At 47.7% G+C, this 17969-nt stretch overlaps 1 protein-coding gene across 3 annotated transcripts in view; it reads left to right on the top strand.

Moving 5' to 3' along the window:
- The first annotated feature begins 3093 nt into the window (after positions 1–3093).
- slc41a1 (solute carrier family 41 member 1) overlaps positions 3094–17969 on the top strand; it is a 22580-nt gene continuing 7704 nt past the window's right edge. The window contains exons 1-6 of one of the 3 annotated variants that reach the window (XM_068711892.1): positions 3094–3400; positions 4779–4893; positions 5017–5932; positions 12533–12640; positions 15819–15890; positions 17957–17969. The exon at positions 17957–17969 is cut by the window's right edge and continues 132 nt beyond it. In XM_068711892.1, coding sequence (XP_068567993.1) covers positions 5447–5932; positions 12533–12640; positions 15819–15890; positions 17957–17969 — 679 coding nt within the window. In that variant the 5' untranslated portion in view covers positions 3094–3400; positions 4779–4893; positions 5017–5446. Of the gene's footprint in view, positions 3401–4170; positions 4443–4778; positions 5933–12532; positions 12641–15818; positions 15891–17956 lie in introns of those variants that run through there. The other 2 variants (XM_068711893.1, XM_068711894.1) reach the window with 2 other exon arrangements.

Here is a 17969-nt window from a genome sequence, read left to right on the forward strand (position 1 = left end):
CCCACATACTGGTCTGTTTACAGTCTACGGTAGTGTGAGGGACTGACGGAGCCGAAAGACAACGAGAAACTTCTGTACTTCCATACAGTGGAGACTCATCTGGCTACACCAGTTGTTCTATGATATGGGATTATTATCATGTAATAAGCAGAATATTCAAAACTCACTCTGGTAGGGTAGAGACCTGTCAATCACAAGGTATTCCGCCTTAAAACACACTCCACTTTATGGTCTGTTTGACTCTAAATGGAGCATAATGTACTAAATGAACATCATGCTGTATTGAAGAAGACTGTAAACTAGAGATTGAGACCATAAACTCATGTTTACAATGTTTACTGAGGGAATAAATCAAGAGAGAAGTAGAGTCATTTTAGACTAGACTTCTATACAACCAGAGGAGTCGCCCCCTGGTGGACACTAGAGAGAATGCAGGTTTCTGCATTGGCTTCATTCTTCAGAACCTGAGGTCTGAACTTTGATAGGCTGCTCTTTCAGAGCTCCTTAATTCTTTGCCTGGACCGCCAACTGTTCTTCCACCGGCCCAAATGTATCTTCCACTGACGTTAGGACACAGAGAGCTATTAGTCCTCCTCCTGGAAGAAAGAAAATATAGCCGCTCATTACCTGCTACCTGATAAACTATGTAGTGTAATCCAGACAAGAGGCTAACAGAAGCAAACACGCTCTGTTACAGCAACACAACATATTGATTACTTTAAAAGAGTTTTTCCAAATCATGATGTAGTCTAAGAGGTTTCCACACATATCACATCTGAGTGTGTTTCACGCTGCTCCTGCTGGTCGAAAGGAAAAGACATGAAACTACTGTTAGACTTTGAATCAGTGCCAGTCGATGTCTGTCGGAACGTTTTCCGGTTAAATAGTAGCCGTTAGCTGACATGTTGCCAAAAAGATATCCTGTCCGATCAATAAATGACAGAGTTGTTCAGCTCAGATGTGTCTTTGACTTTGTATTTATATTTGTTCAACGAACGTGTGTGTGTGTGTGTGTGTGTGTGTGTGTGTGTGTGTGTGTGTGTGTGTGTGTGTGTGTGAGAGAGAGAGAGAGATAAACATTTATTTAAAAGCTAATTCAGTGAGTGGAGGATTGGGCTATTTTAGCATTATTGATAATCATCAACAAACTTGTGGGATGGATGGAACATTGAGAGGCGTCTCTGCTATTCTTAGATCCTTTCCACTGGTATAACAACACCTGGATGTTGTGTAATTGTATTACATAATTTGTACTCGTTAATAGATGTTTTGCCATACAATTATTGCTATCGAGGGTAGCAATAAAAACACATTTGATCAAATGCCACAATTAAATGGAGAAAAATATATATATAAGTCACAGAAAATGTCCTTCAAGATGTCCGTCATCATGGCTGATTACTGTTTGCTCATAATTTGCACTGCTGATCATTTCCTGCGGTTCGGGGTGTTTTCACTTACGTGAACAAGTATTAAAAAATAAATGAAGAACAAGCTTTGTGTCTGCAAAGAGTGATGATTCATCACAGGGCATAATCTCACACATATCCCATGTTTTAATCCAAAATATTGTGTATTATGTGCATATCTGAGAAAATCTTACGTGCAAATACAGTTTATATATTAAACATTACATTCAACATTTTGGGAAAATCCCTTATTTGCTTTCTTGTCGTGACTGAGTTGAGATACCACTCTCCATGTTTATACGCTATAAGTATCAAGGTACAGCCAGCGGCCGGCTAACTTAGCTTAGCATAAAGAATGGGAACAGGGGGAAACAGCTAGCCTGGCTCTGTTGAAAGGTCAAATAAAATCGGCCTCCCAGCACCTCTAAAGCTCCGTCACAATTATGATGTATTATTACTGAAGTCATTTGGCTCAAATTAGTCCCACGTTTACCAGCTTCAACATCAGTATTTGTTTTATGAATTACAATACAGTAGGATCACACACATCTTCAACAGGCCGTGATTCTGCATGCTTACTGTTGGTTCTTTACAAGACCGGTGTGTAGGATTTAGTGGCGTCTAGCACTGAGGATTGCAGGAAGCGTTGTAGAGAACTACGGTGGCCTACAGGTGACACACAAACACAAGGCCCTCTCTAGAGCCAGTGCTTTTGTTTGTCCGTTCTGGGCTACTGTAGAAACAATGGCGGACTCCGTAAAGAGGACTCGTAGATATGAAAGGCTCATTTCTTAGCTAAAGAAAACACGACGACCCTCAGTTTTCTTTTAATCATGTAAAATGTTGAGATTTATTCCTCGACTTCTTCCTACAGTTAAGCACTTAACCCCGTCTACAACAGCGTATCGTTTGTTTAACGCTTCAAACAAGATGTCGGCGTGTTTCGCTGTGTTAAAGGTGCTGACAGGCCAGATTTTGTGACCGTTTAGACAGAGCGCAGCTAGCTGTTTCCCACAGGCTGTAAAGCAACAGGCAGACAGCGCCGCAGAGCTGGAGGGCCTCTGGGGACGTTGTTAGAGCTGCTGCTCTCCAAGGAGCGGACCTACACCAGGCTGAGAGCTCGTCTTCTCTTAGATAACACAAACACAGGCAGTCCCTTGATGAAGAAACGCTTCAGTGTGCTCACACAGTTAGGATGTGCAGCCAATCAAAAACCACAATGGTAAAGTTAAAGGAGATGTGAAGCAGTAATAATAAGAACATAGATATGTGTGACATGGTTGTAATATGTTGATCACTATAAATGAACTCTCTGATTAAAGTGGTTTCTTTCTTTGTCTATGAATATCATGCCAGTCGAAGACAATTCGAGATCCCCCGCTGTGTGGTTTCAAAACCTCCACTTATGTAAGTGTTGCGTTTATTTATTCTCTGTGTTGATGGATCATTGACTCGGCCTTCATTCAGGAATCTAGGGCTGGTGTTAAGTTAAAACTCCTCTATCTCTGAGCCTCCCTGCTGGTAAATTAGCAGGCTTGTGCAGGAGACTGGCACCGCACGGGCACGCATTTCCACACACGGGTGGGGTGGGGTGGGGGGTGGGGTGGGGGGTCTGTATCTTCAGCCCAGAGTGTGGAGAGAGGGAGGGCCCGCCTTGTGGCTTCCTGGCCCCCCGCACCGGACGGGGTGTATTATAGACGCGCATCCAAGCAGCCGGGCGGCGGGGGCCACTGGTTCTGGTGCAATGTGACAGGGGGGGGTGGTCGACTGGACTGGACAAGAGAGACTGGGGACAGCACCGCGCGGGAGGAGGACGTGTCTAACCATTAACCAAGCGTTAACCACCGAGGCAGCAGTGCGCGGTAGCCCGGTACCGTGGGCTACATAAAAGCGTGCGCACCGGCGGTCCACGCCTCAGCCGGAGCGCGTTACCAAGAGGCGGAGGAGTGGTGCATCCAGCCCGGCAACGCGACCGAATCCCGGAACACAAGGTAACCACCGCCGGGGAACTTTCTCTTTAAACCTCACTACCTGCTGGACATGTTAAGCAGCGGGTTTCATACAGAACCGGCAGTGAGAGCGACGCCTTTATCTAACGGAATGTGTCAAACTGCCAAAGACAGCGTCGCTTCGTACCCTAGGTGATCCAAGAGAAACGCGTTTTGCGCCCACTTTTTCACGTGTTATAAAGTGCTCGTGGCGATAGCGGCCCCGGTGACATGAGCTCCAGCCCGGTGTTGGAACAGAGAGCCCTCTGCCCTCGTTTAAACGAGCAGCAGCAGAGAATAGGAGGGCTCGTCTATTCAGCCCGGACCAGGGGAGCACTAATTTACGCCTTTGCCATGTTGGGTTCGGGCGGTGTTGGTCCTGACTACTAAACAGAGGATTGTTTCAGCGTGGAGAGCCAAAGACCGTGTGCGGATGTCGCAACAACGCAGGCAAGGATGAAAGCCGCGTCAAGTCCGCGGTGGTACGGCAGGAAGTGAGCAGATCGGCCTTCAAAATAAGAGCGTAATCTATATAGTTCCGTGTACTTCGCGGTTGAACGCACACCTTTCTTCGTGTCCTCCGTGTCGGTTAGGACTAACCGTATCTCTGAATAGGCCCGACGCGTGTGTTGAGTTGCGGCGGTTTGTTTTGATGCGTGGAAAGACGGAAACGAGGTTTACTTTGAAAGGTCGGACAGGAAGTGTTGCTCTTTTGCGTCGACAGAAGGGCGACTTTGACGGTCGTGTGACACTCCGGTGCAGAGGATGTACGCAGCACCTCACTTAATGCTTGACATATTTTTAGCCGCCGGGAGGACATTTGGCGCTGGATGAAACTGTGTTTAAACTGTCGCTCTCTGCTCACTCCTCACGCGCTGTCTCCTCACTCCTCACGCGCTGTCTCCTCACTCCTCACGCGCTGACAGCGGAGAGCGGAGTGGGTTCCGCTTGGCTGAAATACTACAGTAGTCTATTACTTGGGTAATGTTGTAATACTTCTAACTATTCGTGTTCGAGATTCTAGCAGTTGCGTTATATTATTGTGGTGAGTTCATGATTTTCTGTGTTTTCATAAATTCCTGTACTATTCACACATGTTTAGTTTTTGGTTGTGATGCTTGCATGCTGTCCTGCACATTCATCTATGATTTCTGTTTTTTGATGAAGAAAACTATTATGTCACACAGTGATAAGTGGTAGAGGCTTGAGCACCGCCATGGTGTTCAGCTCTTGCATGTTGCTGTCTGTATTTTGTTGCTTTTATTACTATTAAAGAGTATTTATTTGTGAATCGGGATTGTTACGATTCAGGAAATCAACGTGCAATGAACCTGGTTTACATTTAGGACTGAATAATCGATGCATGTGTTCTTTTCCTCAGGTGACTGTCCCCTCTGGTTGGAGAGGAACCTTTTCCTCAGGCCGCGATTCAATCTTCATATTACAGACCTTTAAATATCTCCCTTGAAAACCTCCCAGCAGCCACGTGGTGTAAGGTGAGACATTCCCAGTCTGGTACACTCACCAGTCTGACACGATCAGTGGACTGAGAGCATGACCAGTCGGCGCTGCAATCTGCCCTCTTCAGACCTCTGATTTGATTTTTTTTTGTCCTGCAGCTCACGCTGAACTTTCCGAGGACTGTTGACAAAGCGACCGGTGGGGGGATTTCTCTGGCGAGTCCCAGAGCCTATTCTTTTCCTTTTTCTCTTCTGTTTTGAACCAGCATGCCCTCTTCTTTTTTCCGCCGGTCTACCCCGAGCACCTTGCAGTGAATGGAGAACATACTGGTTCTGCTCCCGAAGCACCGACAGGAACACAGGCTCAGCAGACGCACGGCCGCGTGTGGCCCGCTGCAGGTTTTCCCCCACAGCGCCGTCTTCTCCCGGTCTTTAGTAGCGACCCCAACTCCCTGTAAGCCTCTTTAATGGGATAAATCAATTGGACTGATCAGGTTCAAAACCAGATCGGGTGGCCGATTCCATTCTGACTTCCCCGAAACAACCTGACCTTTTCCTGTCAAGCCCACTGTCCTCCAAAGGCGTCCGCATGGTACTTTGGTCGAAAGAGCAAGACAAACTCCCCGACGTCGACATGTCCTCCGGGGCCATTGAGGCGAAGAAGGAGGGAGAGCCCCCGACACCGGCCCTGCTCAACTCCAACTGCTCCGTCCACCCGGTGATCCTCGCCGAGGGCCCCGAGGAGGTGGCCCCGGTAACCGGCGGCGAGGTGGAGCTCACAGAGGTCACATCTTTCCCAGAGAGGGCCGGTGAGACCGGGGAGGATGAGGAGAGGTCGGAGATCGTGGTGGCGATGGACTGCCGGGCCAACGCCAAAGGTCAGCGGGAGGAGGACGCTCTCCTGGAGAACGCCAGCCAGAGCAACGAGAGCGACGACACCAGCACCGACCAGAGCCCAGAGCCGCCGGCCCCCCTCAAGGAGACCTCCTTCTCCATCGGCCTGCAGGTGGTCTTCCCTTTCCTGCTGGCCGGGTTCGGGACGGTGGCAGCTGGAATGGTGCTAGACATTGTTCAGGTGAGGGATCGCGACTTCTATATATATTTATAAGGAATCAGTTCGGGGTGGTCTGTTCTCGTTCGTGCACCAAAAGGTCTAAAGGTCACGCATGCTAACACTAATTGAAAGGCCATTAGTTCGGGTCCTTTGGGAGATGCTGGGAAGTGGGTCACAAAGCAGTTCTGGACGTCTTTCAGAAGCAAGAAGGCGGGAGCTTTCAGTTGTAAAGTAGTGAACTCCAGGTGAATGCAAGGTGCTCGAGAAGTCAAACTAGTCACCTGTAGAAAAAGGGGGGAAGCCCCAGTGCTCACTTCAGGGACACTCGTGCCAAGTGTGCCTGAAGAAAGCCTAGTTAATCCAGCTAGTCGAACTGGTTCGACGAGCCCGGCTCACATCGTGTGTGTCTGTCCCAGCGCTGCTGCTGCTGGCCCGTCTGATGTCATGTGTTTGGGGACGGGTGGGGCTCCGGTCACACACACCATGGGGGTATTTATGTAACCTTTCTCACCTCTACGGCCTGCCTGCCCGTCCTCAGGGCTGGCACATTCTGTGTGCCTGCGACTCCGTTTGCGGTGCAGTGTGTGGCCTCCAGGAAAACACACGAGTGCGTTTAGAATTGCTCTTTTTCCGGCAGTAATACTGTTTGTAGGGGAGTAGTAATGTAATTGTAATGTAATTGTAATCTGGGGGTGTAGAACTGCAGGCCAAAGTCACGCTGACAGCTCACATGTTTCTTTAAAGTCAGCGTATGATGCAGATACAGCTGGAAGGTGTCAGGCTGCCAGGGGACCAGTCCCGGCACACTGTGTACACTCATACCGGTGCCAACATGGTGGACCCAGAAGAACTCACCACGGGGGGGGGGAGGAGGAGGAGGAGGAGGAGGGGGGGGGGGGGGGGGGGGGGGGTACTCTCTTACGAGCACCTGAAATGGCAGCCCAGTCAGACCGGAATAAAAACAAAAGCCTCCACTACCGCGTGGTTAGGTATCCCCACTACACCAGGAATGCAGAGGTTTGAGGTCAAAAAAGTTTTCATGCTGCCTCAACTTAGGCACCATGCTGCTGCAGTCCCTCTAGTTTCCAAAACACACAGCGCACCATTCCTTTCGGAGGTGACGCTGGGGAGAAAGAGGAGGCGCAGAACTCCCGGTCAGTCGGGCTTGTGCCGGAGCGGGCGGACCTTGAAGTAGCGTTCGCCGCGAGGTGAAAGGTGAGACCCGACGGTCAGCTTGACACGGTTGTTGCAGTGAGTTCGGCTGAGCGTCTAGCAGGTTGTCTCGCTGCCTAATTCCCCCTCCATGACACCGGGAACCGCTAACTCAGCTAATCCCCCCCTGTCCTTGCAGGAAGGTAATTGTCTCACCCTCTCTCACTCTCTCACTCTCTCTTCTCTCTCTCTCTCTCTGTCTCTCTCTCTTTTCTCTCTGTCTCTCTCTCTCTTCTCTCTCTCTCTGTCTCTCTCTCTTTTCTCTCTGTCTCTCTCTCTTTTTTCTCTCCGTCTCTCTCTCTCTCTCTCTTCTCTCTCTCTCTCTCTCTGTCTCTCTCTCTCTCTTTTCTCTCTGTCTCTCTCTCTTTTTTCTCTCTGTCTCTCTCTCTCTCTTCTCTCTCTCTCTGTCTCTCTCTCTTTTCTCTCTGTCTCTCTCTCTTTTTTCTCTCTGTCTCTCTGTCTCTCTCTCTGTCTCTCTCTCTACTGTCTCTCTCTCTCTCTCTGTCTCTCTCTCTGTCTCTCTGTCTCTCTCTCCGTCTCTCTCTCTACTGTCTCTCTCTCTCTCTCTGTCTTTCTCTCTGTCTCTCTGTGTCTCTCTCTCTCTCTCTCTGTCTCTCTCTCTCTCTCTCTCTCTCTCTCTCTCTCTCTCTCTCTCTCTCTCTCTCTCTGCTAAAAGCAAAGCTTGGAAACTCCAACACAGCCTGAGTTGCGTCTTGGACCGGTGCATGACTTGGCATTTTTGCAACACTTCTTTGAAATGTGACCTCTTCAGCCTTAGCCACTTTGACTATGTACAGCACACACACACACACACACACACACACACACACACACACACACACACACACACAGAGCTCATGGCCTCATTCCCACTCGGGGGGTCAGCCTAGAAAGGGCCGTCCGGGCTGGTATAGAGGAGTGAGACGTCTGCGTAGTTCTGCTTAGTGACTTGGCAGCTCTATAGCCTGGAGCCGTCTCCCAGAGCCAGGGCTAGAGACGGGCGACTCGCTAAAGGTTACGCGTGGTCTGTAGTTTACCTGAGAGGGCCCGGGTCAAAGGTCACACAGATCCTAAAAGCTACGGTACCTTCTCCCTGTGCAGACTACCGACCCAGAATGCAGCTCCTTGGCTCAGAACGTTCTCATTATCATACATGTGTCGGCCTGTGTGTCTAGCCATCTGTGCTGCGTGTGCCTGTAGACTTCAACAATAAAATATATCTATAAAGAGGTGGGACACAGCTTCAGCCAGACTAAAAATACAGGCACCAGTAAACAGGAAATCACAATGGGTTTAACGCCGGCCAAGCCCTCGCTGCCCACCACACGCCGCTTTGCGAGCGACCGCATCCACTTGCCTGGTTCTGGTTCACCATGGAGCCACGGTGACACCAGAGCGTGGGCTTATTTACTCAAAGGGAAGCATCATTCCAGCGGCTGTTCACCAGACAAAGTCGACGCTCAAATGGATGCATCATTGGGCAAAGACGCGTTTTTCTAACTCTTTACTGATGTCCGACTGTTGTGACCGCTCGCTGTGGCCCCTCTACTCACCTCGGTCGGTCTTTTCCGTCAGCCAGAGATGTTAAATCCCGACAATCATTAACAACATATCAGGTCACGGCTATTAAAACCTGACAACATCCCGGACAGCTTCTTGGTTAGGATGCGAGTGATAACGAGCTGAAGGATTAGAAGGTTAGAATGCTTTTGTGTCGCCCCAAACCCTGGCTAATATTTCACTCTGTCCAGGATTCTCAGGAGTCCTTGGAGGGTCCCGGGTTGCGTATTTGCACACCCCCCTTTCACCCTGCGCCCGCCTTCATCTGGTCCCTTGAACGCAAACGGTCCACATCTCAGGCTTCTTTAGGGCTTAGCCTAAAACTTGTGACAGCTTCAGCATTAGCATTAGCATTAGCATTAGCATTTTTCACAAGTAAATTTACTGTTTTTCTGAATCAGGATCAGAACCGTTTGTTGCCAAGTACGTCACGCATACAAGGAATTTGACTTGGTGAATGGTGCATCACAATAAACAATGAACGCAGAGCAATATTCGAGAAAATAGAAAAATATTAAAATTTACAATAAAACATGGTAAACAAACAGACATGACAGTATGTCAACAGTAAAGGAATAGCTTACCCAGAAAATGAGCATGTGTCGCCCCGCGTTACCTTGAGTTCTTAAAGAACACTGTTCTCCACGGCCGACGAAAAAATCAAAAAACAGAGAAAATCCGTTTTCCGTGGACTCGTGCGGACTCGCGAATGAGTCAGACCGTTTATGCAGAAGTGTTTTTAATAGTAACGTGTTTGGAGAGCAGTGAGCCTCAATGAGACGACTGTAATCAAATCACCTGTTAAAACCTGTGTGGGATTTAACAGGTGTGTTGATGTACTTTTGCTGTTGTTAAACGTCCCCGTTTACTTCAATTCATTAAAGCCTTTTTCTCCGGGTTTTTTTTTTTGGATTCCCCGTTTGCCGTGAAGTTTCCTTTAAGCATTGAAAGCAACGCGGGGAGCGTAACTGATGTACAAATGTTCATTTTGTGGGTGAAGTATTTCTTTAATGTCACCGAGGTCTCGTTTCATAGCTAACGTTCATCTTTCAGGTTCAACTCCAGTGCGCCCATTACTTTTGGCCACAGCTATGTTAATTTTACCCTCGACGGCATGCCTTTGCACACGAGGCTGGGACCAACCTGTACCCCCCCCCCCCACCCCCGTAGAAACAGACACCACCTGATGTAGTTTCTGTGACGCCGCCGGAGCTGCGTCGGCTTCGCGTGCCGTCGGCTTCGGCTCCTTGCTCCGTATAGCAATTACAATGATCTCAACTAAAATTGGGCCTTGTTACTCAACTGGGCAACCCGACCCTTGTGGGGCTCGCATACCAGAGCCCCTATAGGTCTGCACACAGAGGTACTGGGGTTGTCCAGTAGAGTTCCTGGAACCGAGGAGGTGGCCATGAGGAGGGAGGGAGGGAGGGCTGGCTTGGCTCGGGGCCAGTGTTCCATGGAGACAACAACATATATCACCACAGGGGGGGCAAAGAGGGAGATAGGGGAGTGAGACAGAAGTAGAGAGGGGGAGAAAGCTTGAAAACATGCGGCTGTGAAATAAGAGAGGAGTGCTCACAGAGGTGCTCACAAGGCTGCTGGGTTGGCAGAGGGCAGCGAGCCAAGCTGAGGGACTGGCTGTTGGAAAGGAGCTCTGCTTGGCCTGGTGACAGTGAGGGGACAGACAGAGGGAGTTTAACCCACACTGGAGCTTCGGTGCCACGCCTACTGTTACAACTGAGCTGTAGACGCCGCCCCTTATCCGTCCTGTACATCTGGATGCACAGTGGGAGCAACGTAGTGACACAGAAACACAAGCTCGAGAAAATGAAGGCCGACAGTGTTCGGCTACTCCTCCGTTTTTTCCTCCCCTCGTCTATTTTCTGCGTCTCTTTTCTTTTCTGTGTCAGCCTCTGTGAATATTGATTCAGCTCTGGGCAGACCGGACCGTAAGTGCCGGGGGGCCCCTTCGGACCGGGGCCCACCAAAAGATAAGCGCTTTTACTGGAGATAGATCGATGGCCCCCCAGGCCTCAGCACTAGCTTCGTTTCTGGCCGCTGAAGGCTGCATGAACGCTAATGGAGGTACAGCGCAGGGGAGGCGCTTTACCACAGTGACCGACGAGCCCAGAGACTCAGGCCGCGGTCACACTCGTCGTCTCAATGAGACTTTTGTCATCCGTTCACGTCAGGAAGCTTTTAGCTGTCGAGTCTGTACACTCCAAGCTCGGATCTCACGCAGAGTGGGCCCGGCTTGCGTTGAGTTCGGGTCTCAGTGAGGTGTGGACAGCGTGAGGCCACGATCCGGACAAACGTAAGGGGGCCATCATCTTACCCCCCCCCCACAAGGGAGGTTCCACAGCTGAAACCTGCTGTCTGTGTCTGCTGATGGAAACCCAACATTCCCTGAATTTGCTGCTTCAAAATAAAAGCTTTAAAATAAATAAAGAAACGGGGGACTTTTCTTTTGAAGATATTTTAGGAAAATGTATTTATTACCGAACTTAGCTAATGTTAGCTGCTATTCTTCAATGAAACAATACTGCTGGGAGGAAGAGTAAGAGGCAAAAATAATGGAGGACTTTTATTGCCAAGAATTTAAAGGAAATTAAATGTATTCATCAAGTGTTCTACGGTTGCTGCTTTAACCACGAAATACATCCGATCACCATCCGATCAGGCGGGTCTCAGTGAAGTGTGAAGTGTGGACACACACATACGGAAACAGCTGAGGTCAGATCTGGCACGCCTTATCAAAAAAGTCGCGCTGAATGTGTAATCAAGGTCTCACAGGGAACCCACCTCCAACTCAAGGGCTGGCCAGCAGCCAGGGAGGAGGTCATTGAGGGTCAGGTCTAATAACACCATCTATACACGTCACTAAAGGCCATCTACTAGGATCTGGACGCACAGCGAAGCAGAATTGTTCGGAACGGGTTCTGTGATCCTCTCAAGCGAGCCCAACACCTGCCCAAGTTGTCCTGTAGGTGGCGCTAGCTCCTGGCTGACTGTACCGCCTGGCTGTGGTTCTGGGGGGAATACATGAAATGTAGCTTTGCTGAGGTAGTTGCCGCGCAACACGGCAACGCAAGGTCATAATGGTCCCAACGCTGAAGAAGCGTTGTGTCAGTCTGTGCTATTTAGTAGCAGTCGCTAGGATCACCTAGCTTAACATTAAGACAATTCATGAAATTATAAGTTGTTATTTCCATAAAGGGGGAACACCACCTGAATTCGTCTGTGTTATGTCAATGGCCTATGAAGTCTGTCTCTCAAAGCCAGAAACCAGAGACGTAAGACTCAAACGTGTGATGTCATCGGGAGAAAGTTGTTCACGTTCACTAATATTTTTTGGACTGTCTTAGAACATAGGAATAACATATATTTGGACGTAGTTCCCCTTTAAGTTGACTAAGAACTAAATGTACAGGTCCATGCAGCTTTTCTTTTTTTAACATTTTTCCCTTTGCTAGCTAGTAACTTTATACTCAAATGAACGGCTGAAGAACATTTTCAACCCCAGCTGTAACAAAGAGATATGAGGCCTCCTTGTGTTAAAGCAGCAGGTGAAGGTTGGTGGGTAAAGGTGAAAGATGGGGAAACACAAGGGATGAGGGGGGGGGGGGGATGGAAGCCAGAACAGGAGGATAATAAATCATTTCAGCACAAAGTCCCAGTGACTTTGATTTCGGTAAAGGAGAGCAGAGAGCTGGAATGATATATAGACACACTATCTGGTCCATCATACAGGTCTGGTTTCACTGCTGAATATATATACATATGATACGGCAGTGTGTTCATCACGTGTGCTGCTGTTGTGTCACTGACGTTACTTGGTGGTCGTTGCAGCACTGGACGGTGTTCACGGAGGTGTCGGAGGTGTTCATCCTGGTTCCGGCGCTGCTGGGGCTCAAAGGCAACCTGGAGATGACGCTGGCCTCCAGACTTTCCACCGCGGTAAGACGTGTGTGTGTGTGTGTGTGTGTGTGTGTGTGTGTGTGTGTGTGTGTGTGTGTGTGTGTGTGTTGGTGATTGTCTTAGCTTTATCATCCCGAAGTACCTAATATACACTGTGTCCCACCAGAAGTGCCACTGGCTGTATTATGTTCCATAAAGAAAAGTCATCTTATCGGTAAAGTAGCCATATCTGGAGGGTTTTTTGGACTAATCTCAGTCTGGGGAAGCGTTTCAGTTGATTGTGGTTGTGTAAAGTTACCTATCTCTCATTGCCTGGCAACCGCTGTCAAGACCCATCAAAGCCGATTGTTCTTGGGCTCAGAGGTCACGTTGCCAAATGTGACCTGGCTTTCACACAAACTGATAGCAACATTCCCGTCCCATTCCTTGTTTTCATGCTTTTGGTCTGGCTGCAGGGCTTCCACAAGGACACTTTACTGCCGTTGGTGCGTCTGTCTCTCTCGCCTGTGAAGCCGTTCTCTGAGCTAACCAGTGTACGGTCTGAGGGGGGGGGGGGGGTCAATGACCTAGCAGCACACCCTGCAGTTCTGAAGGCATAAGAAGAATTAGTCCAGAATTGCTCTGAAGCGCACCAATCCTCACATTCTTTCCACTGGCCTGTGGGAAACAGGTGAGGAAGCTGATTAGCATCGCTAACAGAGGCTAACAGCTCCACTCAGTCACAGAAATAACCTCTTCTAACGAGACGTGTCACACTCATGTTCCCCCAAATTCCTATAGCACGCTAACCCATCTGGCTCCGAGCCGCAACACATCCACATTCTGCTGCAAAATGTTCAAATCCTGAGAGGATCAACTATATCGGGTAGTAGTTGAATAGCAAGTTTAAATAGCTTTGAGCTATTTTGTTCTGAGAATTCAGGCGTCTTTAATGTGAACGTGTTCTGGAGTCGGTACTCGGAATAACTTTGAGGACGTCTTCTTGGGCTTTTGGGGAACAACGATAATTTTTTATCATTTTCGGACATTTTATAAAGCAAACAACTCAATCAAATGAATCAAAAAGAATGAACTGTTGGTTCTAGCTTTAAATGATTATATCTATCAGTCATAAAAACGTCCAGTAAAAGAATGAATGTTAAAATCACCACCTTTAGTTTAAATGTGTTGAGCTTGTTTGTCACAATCAGAAGAGATGATTTACAGCTGACAGTATTTTCAGTTTCAGTTGTCTGTCGTTCGGGTTCCGTTGAGTGATGGTGAATCAATGGCGGTTTCAGGAAGTCGATTCTGCAATGTGTCACCAATGCTTCAACACTGAGTCAAGAAAGCTGTCAATGGTTACTGAAGTTACTGAAATATCTTCAACCAATGCAACATATTCATTATGAAATCATTTCCTGAAACAACTTTTTTTTGCTTGCAGGGAATTGGATTTGAAGTCATTTTTAAGACTTATTAGCTGATAGAATTACTTTTCAATATATATATATATTTTTTTTTACAGTGGTCTCATTTGTCACAATGCGTAGGTCAAAGGTCAGCGTGAACATCCATCATCACAAAGGAGGCCAGAGCGAGGCATTGCCCCAGGCCCCAGCAGGACCACGCTTCCTTCCATGCCGCCGCTAATTATGAGCAGATTAAGACCGCTGCGAGTTTCCTAATGCGCTTATTAAAAATAATGTAATCCCCAGGACTGGCTGGCTGTTGGAGTTTTCAACTCACATGACCGCGTTGCCTTCTTTAACCACTTTGTCTCCGATAGATCGCCGACACGAATCTTGTCTCTCATCACGACTTATTTGACTCACGTCACATCCCGCCTGGCATCATCATCATCATCATCATCATCATCATCATCACATAACACCAGGCGATGCTTCTGTGAATTTCGGCCCCCCTGTGCTCTGCACAGATGTTCTCTTAACTCTCTTATCTAACATTTGTGGCAGTCCGCCCCCTTTTGAACGACAGCAGGAGGCGTCTCTGCACACGTTTTGCACGGTTGAAATGCTTTCTGGCGGCAGACGCGCGGGGTCACGATGACGTGCGCCGCTAATAAGCGCGTTGCGTCACGTCAGCCAGGCGTGCGAGCGTTCCCTGTCAGTGCTGCCAGATGGAGTCGTTGAAAGAAACTGCCTCTTTTTCCCCCTCGTGATAACAGAGCGGCTGACCTTTTACGTTATATAGTGTCTCTAAACGTTTCACTGTGTAAGGTAAACACTGTTAGCTCTGTCAGCGCTGTTTTCACTGTTTAGCACCGTTAGCTGCCGGGCATGTTGACGACCGCATGGAGGCACTAGATAGATTTTGCCACTTTCAGCATTCAGTTCAACTGAATGTTGACATAAATATATTGATCAAGGCAGGTTTAAAGTCTAGAATATGATTTATTGACTCGATACCAGAATAAATTGGTTCTAAACAAGCTATTTGTGGATAGCTGTTAGCATGGTGATGGCAAGGATCTTTCTTAAAACCTGGGTCATATTTTTGTAGCGTTATCATTCATGTCAGTAATGATAGTGGATTGTAATGAAGTGCATCGCTGACGTCGTTGCATGGCTAACATGAAGTGCGATGGGCAAGAAACACGAGTTCTAATAAACTGGGATTATCCTCAAAACATCCCAACCCCGCCAATTCAGCTCTTCTTTTACTGCTTTATTAAACCCAAGAGTAAGGCGGATAACCCCCCCCCCCCTTCCGCAGACTTGTATGTGTTTTCATGCGTCCAGATGTTTCCCTTCCCTCTGCATATGTAGATGTTAGAGGAGAGGAAGGAAGAGGGGATCCTCTGTTTGTGTCCTCTCACTGTGGATGAGCATCAGGATCATTGCTCTGGACACACAGAAGCCCACTGTAGCCACATACACTTGGCACTTGAGACCATCAGTGTGTGTGTGTGTGTGTGTGTGTGTGTGTGTGTGTGTGTGTGTGTGTGTGTGTGTGCGTGTGTGTGTGTGTGTGTGTGTGTGTGTAAGTCAAAGCAGGGAGATGAGATAAGTGGAGTCGGCCGCAGGGTGGGGGATCAGATCAGAGTTTCTTTGTTCAAAGAACTGACATCTGATTGTTCTGTTGGGACCAAGAGGCAACCGCATGTACACACACTTTACACCCACACACACACACACACACACACACACACACACACACACACACACACACACACGATAATATGTTGACCTCGCGTGTTCTTGTCTCTCTCTTTCAGGCTAATATTGGTCAGATGGACACAGCCAAGAACATGTGGAAGATGATAATGGGGAACTTGGCCCTCATCCAGGTAAGTGAAACACATCTCTGGAGGACGATGAAGTGAACTCTGGGGTCATTCATGGAGCATCTCTGGCACACGCTTACATCCCACTTAACAAAGCAGGTTACTGGGAGGAATCGGGTTACGGCGAGAAGTCAGATGGGGAGTTTATGTGCTGTTCAATTCGATGGTCAGATTGCTCTAAAACTCAGTTTACATGCAAACATTTTAATTTAAGTTTAAAAGGTAAATTCGGGATGTTTCAACCTGGGCACGATTGGCCCGTGTTTGTTGTGTCTTAAGTGACGAATGGAATTCATTTTTCTTTTAACTGGTCCAGTGTTGAGCGAGAATGTTGCAGATGACAGACACTAAACGGGCTGCAATGTAATTGCCAATCGCAACTCCTCACCGCGACGAGATTGCATACTAAATCTACGCAACAGACGCGATGAGACTGTAGTGACGTGAATTTGCGATGGCGCGTTTGACGCGAATTCGCTTCAATCGCCAAAAAAAAAAAATACTTGTTTTCTCAATGGAGCTCGGATCGATCAGTGCTAGGCTATGCTAACGTCATCTCGGCGTAAATACGGTTGTTTGTACCATATGGTTTACACACATTTATACACATAGTTTGGTCCGGTCTCTGTTCATGTGAGGTATCGTAGAGCCAGTGACGTGCGGTGGGGATCGTGGCTGGTGAGGCACTGACTCTTTCAGAGTCAGATACACAAATATATGAACCCAGTAGAGTAGCTTAAATCACCATTCATTTGGCAGCTTGCATATTGACTACTGGTTGTTTTTCAGTTTTTTATTTTTTTTTATTTGTGAATTGTTCTGTGTGCATTTGCAATTACTGAGACTGATCTGACCCCATAGATTAACGCGGCACGTTTGGTGTGAACGCAACATTAGACACAAAACATGTGGAGAAAAAAAAGGGATGAAGCACATCAAAGTTACCCTTTAAGTGTGACTTTGCTTTGAATTATTGTGGATTTAAGTAATGAGGCTTTTCCTTTCCTCCGGTCGAACGTTTGTCACAGCATGTTGATCCTCGTCCGGGATCTTTATCTCGCTGAAAAAAGCAAGAACGTGAAAAACCCGATTACAGTTTAACGTGGCCAAATGATCAGGTTTCGTTTGATCCCTTTAACCTGATAAAGGAAACCCAGTTTCTGCTTTACGTGACATTTCAGGAATCAAATTGCTGGCGAACCCGAGGAAACAATGTGGTGTCATGAGGTAAACGCAGCACAGCGTGTTCGCACCTATTGTCTGGTCTGACTGCAGCTTCAGAATGAGGAAGGTGTACCTCGCCCTACACTCTGACAGGTGCAGCAAAACTGTCAGTGGAGCACAGTCTGAAAACAGGCAGAATAGGAAGTTACTGTACACAAAACAAGGGCATTTAAACAAGCAGTACATCCAGAGTGAGAGTCTCTGTCAATCCAGCTGGACATATATATTGATATATCTAAATGCATATATATACAGACGGACTCCCCTCCCCCTGAGGGTCTGCCATTTGAAGTGGGCTCGTGGTTATGTAATGTCTCGGTGTGTCCACAGTTCCTGGAACATTTAACCCAGTGCTGACACAACCTCCCATGTGGGGGTCCTGGTGCACTCACTCAGGGTCACAATGGGGCTCCATTAGGAGACTTACGTTGGAGATGCAGATTTCTTTTGTCCATTGCTGACGTTGGTGGTGGTTGTGACGCAAAGGGCTGGGATCCACCGACGAGGATTCATTTAATCTAAGATTAGCTCTAATCAGAGTTCAGTAAAACTAGGTTTTCAAATGAGCACGACTCAAATGAAGCAGAGCTCTGTGGCACAATTATAAACGAGTCCCTCTTCAGTAAATCCAAGTTTAAATCCAAGTGAAATGTGATGCTTGCTTACAGAAATACAAATAAATATATATACTGAAAATATATATTAAGTAAGTGTGTCTATTTTGAAAGCTGCTCTGATGTAACAAGACAGTCTCCCATACAACTGGAGTTCACATTGATAGCGGCGTTAACCGTCGTGTGTGTGTGTGTGTGTGTGTGTGTGTGTGTGTGTGTGTGTGTGTTCAGGTCCAGGCCACAG

Source organism: Cebidichthys violaceus, unplaced genomic scaffold (assembly GCF_023349555.1).
Source record: "Cebidichthys violaceus isolate CVI_PGR_0920_01 unplaced genomic scaffold, fCebVio1.0.p SCAF_17, whole genome shotgun sequence".
Classification (NCBI taxonomy): domain Eukaryota; kingdom Metazoa; phylum Chordata; class Actinopteri; order Perciformes; family Stichaeidae; genus Cebidichthys; species Cebidichthys violaceus.